The sequence below is a fragment of the Eimeria maxima genome, genomic scaffold (genome assembly GCF_000499605.1).
Source record: "Eimeria maxima Weybridge genomic scaffold, Emw_scaff169, whole genome shotgun sequence".
Taxonomy (NCBI): domain Eukaryota; phylum Apicomplexa; class Conoidasida; order Eucoccidiorida; family Eimeriidae; genus Eimeria; species Eimeria maxima.
The window spans coordinates 36,942-49,430 of record NW_013563581.1 but is presented as its reverse complement, the minus strand read 5'-3'; the positions used below and the strand labels follow the sequence as shown (position 1 = coordinate 49,430).

The following is a 12,489-nucleotide window of genomic DNA, read 5'->3' as shown; positions in this document are numbered from 1 at the left end:
ATGGGCTCCAGTACCTGTATGATTGCACATCTAGATACATATTGCCATTGTCTATCTACATGCCAACTTGGTTACCTGCTGAGTTCCTGACGACACAGCAGCTCTTGCATTGCAGCGGATGTGCTACGACTGCACGCTGATATAAGGTGTCACTGTGTGTCTTCGTGAAGCTGCTTCTGTGTAATGCAGTTGGGTTGGTTGGATCATGGATCTAGGGGCTCTTCGTTGGTCGTTTACGGGCAAGACGGAGGAGGAGCGCCGGAAGCAGGTGCTGCTGTTGATGTGCGATTTGCCCCTGCTGCTGCACGCTCTCTTCTCTGTCTGCTTCAACAACTGCTTGGGCTTTACGCTCATCCCCGAAGCGCTAAACAAAGAAAACTGGCTGGGAGAGTTCCTGGAGGCTGTTCATCAGTGCCTTCAAGAAGTCGAGAGCGAGTACGACGCACGAGCGGAGCCAAATGCATGCTGCAGCCGTGGTATCGCAGAGACCCAGAAAGCTCTGTATTTCAGTGAAGTTTGTGTAGATAAAAGACCATGACCCCGATGCTTGCATCATCAGGGGGGAACCCAAGGGCGGCTGACCACAAAAATTATTTTGTGTGCGGGTGCTAGAGACCCTGGGGAAGGTGCAACGGCAGCTGCCGGCTGCCGACCCATCTTGCTGCTCTCTGTTGTGTTGGCTGCCCATTAGATCTGAAACGACACCTACAATGTGGATATCGCGGTTCTTCCGCGCAGTTGAGGGGGCGCACAAGGCGCTGGCCGCTATTGAAGAACAACGAAGGGCGGTGAATGTTGTAGCTCTAGAGCGCGACCTCGCACGTAGGCGTCACCTGCTGCGTCAAGTGGAGGCCATGCGGGATCGGCGGGCAGCAGCAACCCTACGGGCGGCCCAGAATGGAGACAGCACTAGCGACAGGGAGCTGCAAACAGAGGTGAGTGCTGTCGTGGTATGCGTGGCTCTTCTATGAGTGCACGGCGCGAAAAAGACAATGAATTTAGTGCACGTCCTTGTTGCCGTTGTTGCTGCTATGCTGCTACTGTGCAAGTTCTGTTACCTGCCCAGCAACCCTGCTACTATTGTAGCTGTGCATGTTGCGCTGTAGACGCCGGAAGAATGTGAGTTGTGGAGGGAAATTCACGCCTTGTCGGAGGCTGTGAAGACCCAGGTGTCTTTGCACTTGAATACATGGGGGCAGCAGTTGGCACACTACATAGACACACGGTATTTGCGACTAGAGCAGTACGAACGCTTGGAGTTGTGCAAAGAAGAGCGTCTCCGAGCGAGCCACCAGACGGTGAAGCAGGATGTGCTAGAGGTAGGGAAGTACATGACGCGAGAACAGAAGGCCCTGGCTGTGCGCAATAAACGTCGTGAGATCGGGGCCAATTATCTCCCCTACTTCACCCTCCGCTCACGGGTAGGTCTTTCAGGAACCATCTCCCTTTTCGCGCAGATCCGCTGTCACATCCTCTATTGGAGGGCTGGGTACAAGCGTTGTTGCGTGGAAGGCAAGATGTCATTTGCCAAGGAACACCGCTGATCATGACCAGCTAGGTAGGCACACCACGACTTGCCTCTGCCGTTGGTGCTGCCGTTGGTGCTGCCGCAGGTCGGGATGTTCGACGACTGCGTCGCTCGCATCAAGTATTTTGCCGGTACGCATAACGGTGCCTATAGATGGATTGGGGGCACCCCATGGACGAATGCACGTTTTGACGATTACTCTGAGGCGCAGTTCACAGTTACATTGTTTTCCAGTGAAGACATACCAGAAGTAATCGCCTGCAGGAAGCACATTGCAGCAAGTACTGTTTGTCATGGGAAACCGAGCCCTGGGGTCCCACCTCTAAGACGGCGGGTAGTAGAAAGCGTAGCTCCCACGGTCACGGCTGAGGCGCCACAGGTGTTGGGGTTTCGTTATGAGGCTGAGTTGCTTAGTCGCCGATGCCAGACAAGAGGGCCTGCCTGCATTTGAATGCAGTGTTTTTTGGCCACTGTTTCTCGGTGTACATGAATCGCAGGACTAGAGGGGGGCAATATGCCTTCAGCAGTGAACAGGACTTTGGGCGTCATAGCCCAGTACGCCGAAGTGAGGCCGAGCACTTGGGAGCGAGACGTGAAGGGAATTCATAGGCCTGAGGTGGAGGCCCTGTTGCAAGAAATTGCTAGCGCAGAAGAAGCAGATCGTTTGCTTGGAAGGCCGCTGTTTGAATGGGCCATGGAATACTGGCCGCAGCTCCGGAAGATTGTCGAGATCGGAGCGCAGCGGTAAATATTTGCACGGCCGCATGTCGTTTGAGTGTATTCTTTAGCAAGAAATGAGTCAAATGCAAGAGCTAAAACCAGAGCGTAGAGTTGGTGGGACAGGGAGTTTGGTGGGAGCCTGTGGACATCCTGCTACCTGACGTTGCACCTGCCGCTGCATTCTCTCGCATCTTGACCTTTTGTTGCAGAGTGTGTGTGTTCTCTGTTCCCTCTGCGTCCTCAGAGCTACCCAAAAAGCTAGAGCTCAGCTCGCGGAAACATCGAGTAAACTCGACGCCTGTCAGCAGGAGGCAACTTCTCTGCGGCAACAATTGCAGGACCTACAGGCGGAACTGCGACATTTGTGGGTAGGGCAACAGCAGCAACGCCAACAGCAAACCCTTGTGGGGATGCTGGATTTTGCAAGTATTAACATATCACTACACCAATTGCTGTGTATGTATGTGCGGCTGCAAGAGCCGTGCAAGAGAGCCAACGATCAATCGTTGTGCAGTGCTGTTGCAGCAGCGGACGAGCAGGATCACAGTGTTGCAGCAGCCGGAGCAGCTGCCGCTGCAGCAACTGCACCAGCAGCAATCGCCACAGCGAGTTCAGGACGGGCAACAACTGGGCCCAATGGGACCTGGAATAGCACACCGGGAAGCAACAAGCTTTGCAGGAAGTGCCAAGCACGACTTCGGGAGCTGTCATGCTACAGCTAGTGAAGTAAGGATGTGCGCGTCAGGGGACGTCTACCAACAGCACCGCAGTTGCAGAGCAAGCTGTAGAAGCCGGTTGACCGGAGATTGTTGTGGTGCTCCTTGTTTCCTTTTTTTCGCAGACCATTACAGAGCAAGATCCGGGAACCCATCCTACTGTGAGCGCTCGCACCCAGCTTAACTGCTTTCAACTTAACTGCACCCCAGGGCGTGCACCGCGGAGGGCAGCTTAGGGTTTTGAGTTTTAAGCTAGGGGCTTGAGCAAGGATCGCTCGCCTGTGTGATTGTTCTACTGCAGCCGCTTCTGCTGCTGTACTGCGATGGCCGCTCAGCGCACACTGTTATGGAGCGGGGGGACTTCCCGCGCATTCCAAAGGAAGTGAGGGACGGTGAGCTTTCCTTGGAAACATTTGGGCCATAGAGCGTATGGTAGGCTGAAATTTGAGACCTTCAGGGGTGCGTGCGCCGAACGTAACAGACGTCCATGCACGTTCACGTTTATGGGCCTTGATTTTCATAGGCCACACCGGCCACAAGGGAGGGGGGCTGTTTTGAGCGCAGACACTGTGGCTGGCAGGGCTGGCCCTCGGGCCGTAGTCTCTCGATTTCTGCTGCCTCCAACGCCCATTGTCTTCGAACCCCCAATCGATGTCAGCAAAAGCGGATGTATGACAAGGATACACAACCCGCCACCGGCATCGGGCCCTCACCACCTCCTTGGATGAACGTATACTCACATTGTGCTCTGCACAGCATTTTCGTGCCCGCTTCCTTTTCTTCTCTGGTGGAGGCCAGTTATATTGTGCCTTTGGTTTGTTTGGACTCGTTTCTCATTGGTGTTGTGTGGCTCTCCAAAATTATTCTTTTTCCGTACGCAGCGAGGCTGTGAAGCGTCTGAAACTAGACAGAGGAGGAGGCAAAGAAACGTGCTGAAGAATTGAAGCTGGTTGTGCGGCTGCGATGAGCTCTGCAGGTCTTTACGGATATCTGCCTGCTGGTCGGACGGACCACTTCACCCTTGATGTCGTTCTCAGACTGCCAGTGCTGAGCAGCGACGGCTTTCGAATGGTTTCGCTACATTCCAGCAGCAGTAGTCGAGGATATTCGCCACATAGGCAAATCAGCCAGCAACTCACTTCCGTCTACGACCCGCTAATTTGCACGCGCGTCAAAGAAGAAGGCTGCGGAGGAGCTCCTAGGATTTTCGGAAGCAACCAGGTGATGCATCCAACAGATATGCAGACACGATCTACACCGCATGAGGGTTGCACTGTCGTGGCGCATTTGTTTTCGGGATAAGCTGTAGTGAGTTTATGGCAGCTTGGTAGAACGACTTGTCCAGGGCCAAATCAAAACTCCTTGCACTTCCCGGAGTGTGTTTCTGTGGTCTTTCAGCGCGGGAGGTTTGAAAACGTGCGGGTGGGCACTGACATGTTTACCCAATCTGCGTGAGGTTATCAGAGTGATTTGTTGGGGTCATGGACTATCCGCTGTGGTCTTCCCTTAAAACTACAGCCATTACTATCATGTTCTACGCCTACTGGTGCCTGTTGTTCTTAGGACGTCCCATACAGATGCGCGCTGCTGCTGGGAGCAAGGTACTGGACCGTATCGAGAGGGAACAGTGACCGAGTACAGCGCGTAGACCTGGGAATTGGTACGGGGCCTTCGTGGTCTGCCCCGTATGGAGCAGGGGAGGTCCCGCCGTCTCCTTGTGAACAGTTCTTTTCATTTTTCAAGCAGGACATCAGTGAGACGACGCCAGGGAGGTATGCCTGACAGCGTTGGCCCACCGCTTTCTGTGTTCTATTCGTAGTGTCGTGTAGCCTTCGTTCTGCTGAAGAAGCAGTCGTGATCCCTGCGATCCCTGTGTGTCTCTTTCTGTGAGTGATTCCTGCAGGGAGGCTCCATTTATTCGGTGAGGATGCCTGCACATACATCCGATTATAACCTGATAGTTACTCCTCTACGTGGGTAAAAAGGGTCTTTTGTTGCCTCCTACTGCTTGCTGTGGCGTTCCAGGGTAACTCTGAGATGCCAGAAGGAGGTTTCACCGGGAAGCGGGAGGGATGGGCAGAAGCAGCCTCCAGCCATGCGCGTTCTTCCATTCATAAATGGAGAGCCTACTGAAACTTTGACAGTTCCCAGAATGCCAGACTTCTTCAAGATATGCAGCATTAGTGAGCGCGTTTGCCACCCTGCTGAGCGTGCACTGAACCCCTGTGTTATGCCCATGCCTATCGACAAGGGCAGTTTGGCCGAACGACAGACTGCCCTGCGCGAATATTCCACGTAGAACAAGACTCCCCTGGTCGCGCATCCGAAATGGTCCACACATTTGCATTTATGCATTTGTGTGACTTGTTTACAACACGGTATAGACACCTCAGTAGACAGTAAGTTGTGGATGAGCTTCGAGACTCTTCAATCCTGACTGTCTTTCACAGTGTGGTATTACTTAATGATCTGCAGGAGGGATGCCGCCAGCAGCCAAGCGCCACAAATTAGTTCAAGTTGTTGACAATGCAGTGGAGCTGCTTTATGTGCGAGGTGGGCATATCTGTTCGATCGTGACCATTCTGTTAATCCATTTAGAGTGAATGCTCGAGAAAACGTCGGCGTTCGAAGAGCTTAGAAACTTTAACCTGCATCTGTGCTTCCTTTCACGTGCGTTTCTCCAAAAGTTTTCAGCTGTGACTTCGACCCTGAAGACCTTCCTGCTCCCCCGGATCTGCAATTGCTGCTGCCTGGGCAACGATACGCGCCTTCATTGGCACAGGGTATATTGCCAGCTGACACTACCGGTTATGTACAGCCAGAAAAAGGATACGGCACAGGTCAGAGTACATCACGCTGTTTCGTGGAGAAGCCACAGCAGGCAAAACCGGGACGAGCGAGCTGTTGGTACGGGTCCGGGCGATACTGGTCAGGGGTTAGGACACTAGTCGGTCTCGCATCCAACGCAGACTGCAGCAGCGTGGCGGGCAACCATTTCTTGATTTCCTCTGCCTCAGTTGACGATGGAATTGAGGAACGGCGGCAGCAGCAGCTGATGCTGGAATCTCTGCTACGGCGGGATCCCACGGAGACGGGCAATCGCCACGCAATGGGCTTTCAACCTCAGCCACCGACAGGTACAGGGCATTCTTTCCGAGCAAGCGTGGAGTGCAACTCAAGGTCGGAACGTGTCTGGGGAACACTGCTTGGAGACGAACAGCAGCAGCAGAACACGCCAAGTCGAGCCGCAGAGCGGCTTGCGCGCAGTGCACCTGTCCCGCCTTTCATTCTACGAAAGCGAGGGGCCAGACAGACAGAGCCCGCCGCAGTTCCTGAAGAAGTGCTGAGAATTTCTGGGCAGAGGTCACCCCGTCAGGAGGTGGATTCTCAAACTAGCAAAGACGGTAGAGCCTGCCAGCCCGTGAAGGGCGAGCAAACAGTTTAAAATTTGGCTTAAGTAGCCTTTCATGCTTCTAGAAAGCGCGCATAATATGACGTACTCAAGTCGCACCGGGGCTGAAATCTGCCGATTCCGTTTTGTCAAATGATTGCGAGAACCTGCAACGAGCATCGCGTGTTCTTTCCCAGGAGGAGGCAGGCGTAGACTTGGGGAGCTTGTTGCGTGAAACTGGACGGAGGTTGTCACTCTGTCTAAACAGTTTTGGAGTTAAACCAGTTTCCCGAAAATTCTGGGGAAGTAAACTTGCAGCGCTGCAACAACTCCTTGCCAGTGCAGACACAAAAGGCCTACCCAGCACACTCCCAGCACGGCCAAAAGTGGGTGATTTCGGGCTCTAAGTTTAAAGCGAATGTACAGCGTATGGGCAGCATTAGTGGGGCCGCTCAACCTCGACCTTTCCACACTTTCGCGCAGGATCCTGAGGAGACGAACACACCCAGATGAGAACACACAGTGTGCTACAATCGGGCGACAATATGCCCTTGCACGTCGTCCTTGTATCTACGTCCTACTGGACAGGGCTACTGGCTACACGCTCAGGAGCTCAGGTACAGCGTACGGACGGCGAGCTACCCGCCGCAGGCTGTCATTTCTAGGGGTGGCCCCACAGTGCGTCCACAGCAGGCGTACCTGGCTGTGGACCGGTGTTTGTTCATCATGGCGAGGGTATCTGCCCGAAGGCGGCGTTTCCTGGTGGGGAGATTGCAGTTTGCCCCATAGTCTAGCAGAACCTGAAAAAGCAGCTGGGACTAAAAGCTCCGTTTCCTAGGCCGTTATGCGTATGTGGAGATACGGTAGGCAACTGCGGCAGTCTAGTTGCAATATTACAGATGAAAAAGTCTGATGGGTAGCGGTAATATACAGGTTTAATACGCGAAAGCTGTATCTGGAGGTATCCTGTAGAACCGTAGTTTACTGAGGCCCTATGCAGATGTAATACGGAACTCCAACATACAGACGTAGTTCACCGAGTCTTACGATGACTCGACCATACGATGACTCGACCAGGTATCAATGAGCCTCGTGCCGTACATCTGTATTTCGTATGCGTCAAGTGTCCTCACCTTGCAGACGTCTGAATAGCCCCGGGAGGCAGCTAGATGCAGCGCTGTCCAGCCTGCGTGGTTACGCGTGTTGATGAAGTCTGTGACTTTTCTTGAATTTCTCGAGTCGCTTGGGTTGGGGTTCCCAGATGAAAATGAACCAACCCGCTGCAGTAGCAGCATTATGCGGCAAAGAGCAGAACCACCTGGGGTTTCGTGTGGCCCTTTGCAGCCCATACACCTGCAGGTGATCAGTGAGCGTTCTGCCTCTGTTCCTTCATATTGTTCATGTTCTATCGCTTCTTGAACGCTGCTAGCTGGCACGGGGTCCACAAAGCGGCGGGCGTTGTAGACAAGGGCATGAAGCAGAGTATCTCCCGCGCTGCTGCGAGACTCCAGAGGTGAGCCGCTGTCTAACAGCAGCCTCAGCATGGGGCGACTTCCGCAGTAAAAGGCTGCAGTGCAGCCCCGTTCGTCTCTCGCCTTGACTAAACACGCGCGACAAAGAGGGAGGGTCATATGCACAGACTGGAGAGGACGGAGCCCCTCTGGAGCAGGGGGAGTGCACGCAACGGAGACTGCTGCAGTGCCAAGGCAGCTCTGACAAACTGCGCTTGCCTGTAGCTCGGTGGAGGCGTCCTCCTTCAGCAGCAAGGTGGCCAAGGGCACGTTGTTTGCTGCAGAGGCCACGTGGAGGGGAGTCAGGCCACTGGGTAGCGGAAAACTCGCTCTACTTCTTTTGTCGCTGCACTGTGGTGAGGCTAACAACAAAGCTGCTGCCTGAAGAAACAAGCGCACTGGAGCCTCAGCGTCGCCCTCAAGCACATGACATAGGAATCGCAGCTTCCTGGCCTCTATGATTTGTCGCTGTGCTACAGTGCAAGGCGATATCATGCTCTCCACAATAGTTCTACAAAAGGCGGTACATGCTAGAGGATAGTGCTGTCGGTTTGCTTGCTGTACTGTGCTGCATGATCATGGCGCCAAACAAAAGGCTGGTGTATAGAAGTGCACGGAAAGATAGTGCAGTGATACATCTGCATGAGAACTTGGAGGCACATGCTGCTGTTTCCCTCCAGTAAAGGTCAAAGCATTTGCACGGAGACGTTCCACCCACAATTTACTTCTGACAACAAACACTAATGCTTCCCCCCTGTATGTGGCGGTCAACACTTTGGTAGCTAGCGAAACATCATTACGCTTGCATATAAACTAAAGTCAGGTCTAAAACCTGTACATATTGCAGCTGGACCCCTACTCATGCCTACGAAATCACTGCTATCACCCGGTGCGAGCGGCGTACCCTCAGGCTGTGTTTTTTAATAGCATATTCAAGTGGGAAAACTCCTCGTTCAGAAGGCACCGAGAGAGACGCTCCTCTGGCGAGCAGCAAGCGAACCAAGTCGAAGGCCTCGTCAAGTGTTCGCTGCAGCGACTCCTGGCACTCAGATATGGAGCCATCTGTATTAGCTCTCAGCGATTTCACAGCTTCCTTTACAAGCCTCTCGCTCTCGATGGCCTCTGCTAGAGCCGCCAAAAGCAGGGGCCTACGCTCCCCTACCGGCTCGTCCGTCATTATATCAGGGGAGACAGAGCACGAATCGACTAGCATCTCGGCGGCCTGCAGCAGCCACTGGCTGCCTCCGAGAGAAGCCCGTTTCTCAGGGCGTTTTGGAAAAGTATAGGAAGGCAAAGAAGTGTTATCTGCCTCCGCCTCTTCAGACTCCGAACGTGCAGCAGAAGCTTCCGCACTCGGCTTCACAGGTGGATATTCAAACGCAGGCGGTGACTGTCCTCTTGGAGAAGAGGATGCATCTGACCGCAGGCATATACAACACTGTTGTGAAGCCTCCCTAGATGGTAGAGACGTGCACGTGCGGGGGGGACTTCGTACGGCTGCACTTAAAGTCTGTCAGGCCCACGTAAACTCAAGTGTGTTCTAAGATGTATATACATTGCAGCTGAGCTCATGCTCTTGCCTACGGACTAACCACCGAGAAGTGTCAATATGTGACAACAAAGCTGCATTCATGTGAAGTATCTCCACTCGACTCTGAGGTTTAGCAAATTCTCGCAGCCCTTGGCTTCCGGGGCGGATTAAGGAGCATGTGAGATGCTTTGGTGCGATGTTGTGAATGTAATAAATCGAACGTTCTTTTATGGATAACGCCTATTGTTGGCTGTGACACTGTGTGACGCCTGGATGAGCTAAACGGAGAGAAAATAATACGATGGGAGAAATGCAAGCTGATGATAGGCTTCAGCAGGAGAAATGCATCCTACACATGTGGCAAGCACGGAGGTTGTCGGGCCTCGCTCACCTCCTCCAAAGGGAGACTCTACACAAGGTTGTTCGGTTTTTCGTGTGTCCATTTTCCTCCCCGGCGTTTTGTCTTAGAGTGCTGCTTTGCAGTAACCGTACGAAGCTACCTTTGCTTTTAGGCGTTGGCGTGAGGAATGCGACACGACGGAGTCTTTTCATGTGGAGTATTCGCTTTCTTTTCTTGCCCTACGGACACTGCAGGAGAAGCCCATGGATAGGGCTACCAGGGAGAAAATGCACCGAGACGTGTAGGCTTCAGCACTGATGGCAGGTATTTCTCCCCGAGTCGGTTTTATTCTGGGGAAGTTGCATGGGTTTCAAACATTTGTCGGTCTCTGGGAAGGAAACAAGGTTTCGGTGCGTCTTTGTTTTGGCACATGAGCTCGCTGCAGCTGCACCAGTCAGTAAGAGCCGGAGTTGTACTCCACTTACGGCTTGCGGAGCCTAGCTTCCAGCAACAATAGCTCGTTAAGTTGCAGAGGCCTCTATTTTTGAAGGTTGGGGATCATTGGTTAAGGTAAATTAGATACACAACCATCAGCGTTAGGCGAAGAAATATGCTGGATCTAAAAGGCTTTACAATCCCATAAAGTTCGTTCCTCCTGGGAGTCCGTCAGGTGTGTTATCTGGACACTCTTGTGGACAAACTGCCAGGAAGGCTCCTGTACACTGTGGGTTTAATTGTATAACTTTGAAAAGGCATTGCCTTCGCCTCCGTGCCCCTTACATTGCTGCAGTGGCCCGCTAAGGTGACCCTGGGGGACGCTGGCCAGAGGCAGGGGGGCGCTTGGAGAGGCGGAGGCGAAACCTTTCATAAAAGTGTATAAGCGAGTAAGAGAAAAACTCTTAATAAGCGAATGCCACTAATGTTTCGTGTTTCTATGTGTTGCAGTATGAACCACGCACGTGGACCGTTGCTTGTGCTTGTGTCAGTCGGCAGCGCAGCTCTCTCCGCGAGGAGTGTGGTGTTGGCACTTCATAGAATACAAACTTTTTGGTGTTGGTACTTCTCAATTTCTATTAAAAACCCTAACAACTCCAGCAAATTGCCCTAAGTTGAAATAGATCCTCAGTGAACTAGTAATTTCGACAACACTCGCATCTCCACCCGGTCAGCTAAGCCTGATTGTCTACATTTCGTCGTTGTTGCTGCTCCTTAGTCTTTGAAACTGAGCGCTTCTAGCGTTTAACTCAAAGCCAATTCAACCCCAATGAAAGTTCTCGTGATCTGCCTCATTGCCCTTATCCACTTTTGCCCTGCATCAGCAGCTTCTTCTGCGGAAGAACCTGCCTCAAGGGATCCGTTAGTCGCCCCCACAGGCGAGCATTGCGATGAAAATGAAAGTTCCTTTAGTGTATCTTCGTCTGCAGTTAAGCCAGGTGCTCCCGCTGTGGTGCCCAGACACCTCCAGGCTTGGAGATCCCGTGGGGGAGTGAATACAGGAGGGTACGCTAGTGGCTATACAACCGGCTACAGCAGCCCTGCATCCTCTTCATACAGTTCACCCACTTATGCGATGCGTACCGGCAGCAGTAGCAGTTCGTATACCCCGACATACAGCGGCTCAACGACATACGGCCGCGCAATGCCCACCTACAGTACCGGTGTCACCTACCCCTCCACCACCTCCAGCAGCGGAACGACTTACTACAGCAGTGGTAGCAGCGGCGGTTCGTACAGCGGAACGACGTACACAGGAAGTAGTGGTGGCCCATATGCTGGAACTGCCTACAGCTCAGGCACCCCATACACCGGAAGCGTATACACGACAGGAGGCGGAACTCCTTACAGCGGTAGCAGCGGCAGTACGTATTCTGCAAACACCATAGGTAGCCCCACCACATATACGCAGTACTCTGGGGGCACTCGCATGGGCAGCAGCAGTTCGTACATGGATTCCAGCGGCAGCTCATACATAAGCGCCAGCAGCGGTCAACCCACGTACAGCAGTGGGACATACACGCAATCGAGCCAGCCATATGCGGGGGGAAGTGCACCTGCTACAGGCGGTGCATACAGCAGCTCTGTTGTGGGGGGACCGCGAACCTTCATGACCAGTTCCTCGACCGGCAGCCGCAGCGCCTACCACAGTACTAGCGGTGGCATTAGGGGATACCCTGGAAGCCGTACTAACGCAAACGCTACCATGTCACCAGTGTACAGCAGTATCGGCAGCAGCGGCAGCACAATCGCGAGCCCTACAGGCTCCCAGACTTACAGCACGACTGGTGTAGAAGGGGGAAGCGGCGCGTTGCGTTCGAGATCTGGTATACCGACAGCAGGCTCCTCCTTCAGCAGTGGCGTGCACTCTGCTGCACCCGTCACACCTGGTCTCCATGCAGGGACCACAGGAGCTGTCGGAATGCCTATTGGGATGTCTACCGCGTCATCCAGCTCGAATACACACCTCCCGCTTGGTGCTGTTCCACCTTCGGACCCCACCCGAGCAAGAGGCAACAGCAGTTTCCGCGCCTTTGGGGGAGCGTCTGAGGATGATCCGTTACCGGCTGGTGAAGATGGGAGCACAATATATTACTTGCGAGAGGCTGACGGCTCACTTACTCCCCTGGAGCCGCCGCCGTACGACCAAATGAAACCAGACTCGTATTACACTGATCTTTACCTGACAGACAGGCCCATTAGGTTTGAGAACCAAGTAAGACGTGGGATCTCCCTCCCCCCCCCCCCCCCCCCCCCG

The 12,489-nt window shown here is 53.4% G+C and overlaps 3 protein-coding genes across 3 annotated transcripts in view; 2 read left to right on the top strand and 1 right to left on the bottom strand.

Annotated features, from left to right (window-relative positions):
* Positions 1-205: 205 nt before the first annotated feature.
* On the top strand, positions 206-6,409 carry EMWEY_00019310 (hypothetical protein; the record flags this gene model as incomplete). Its single annotated transcript, XM_013477725.1, has 17 exons — positions 206-435; positions 692-935; positions 1,107-1,421; positions 1,614-1,809; positions 2,026-2,272; positions 2,493-2,616; positions 2,726-2,974; positions 3,090-3,125; positions 3,266-3,356; positions 3,941-4,185; positions 4,363-4,386; positions 4,528-4,736; positions 4,868-4,885; positions 4,990-5,147; positions 5,440-5,517; positions 5,652-5,804; positions 5,982-6,409. The coding sequence occupies 17 exons, from the start codon at positions 206-208 to the stop codon at positions 6,407-6,409; spliced, it is 3,045 nt and encodes a 1,014-aa protein (XP_013333179.1).
* A 989-nt stretch (positions 6,410-7,398) lies between these two features.
* On the bottom strand, positions 7,399-9,079 carry EMWEY_00019300 (hypothetical protein, conserved; the record flags this gene model as incomplete). The annotated part of the gene is made up of 2 exons (XM_013477724.1): positions 7,399-8,247; positions 8,771-9,079. The coding sequence occupies 2 exons, from the start codon at positions 9,077-9,079 to the stop codon at positions 7,399-7,401; spliced, it is 1,158 nt and encodes a 385-aa protein (XP_013333178.1).
* Positions 9,080-11,001: 1,922 nt separating this feature from the next.
* Positions 11,002-12,489, top strand: part of EMWEY_00019290 (hypothetical protein, conserved) — a gene marked incomplete at both ends in the record, with an annotated part of 1,912 nt that continues 424 nt past the window's right edge. The window contains one exon of the mRNA XM_013477723.1: positions 11,002-12,447. Within this exon, the coding sequence (XP_013333177.1) occupies positions 11,002-12,447 (1,446 nt within the window). The remainder of the gene's footprint in view (positions 12,448-12,489) is intronic.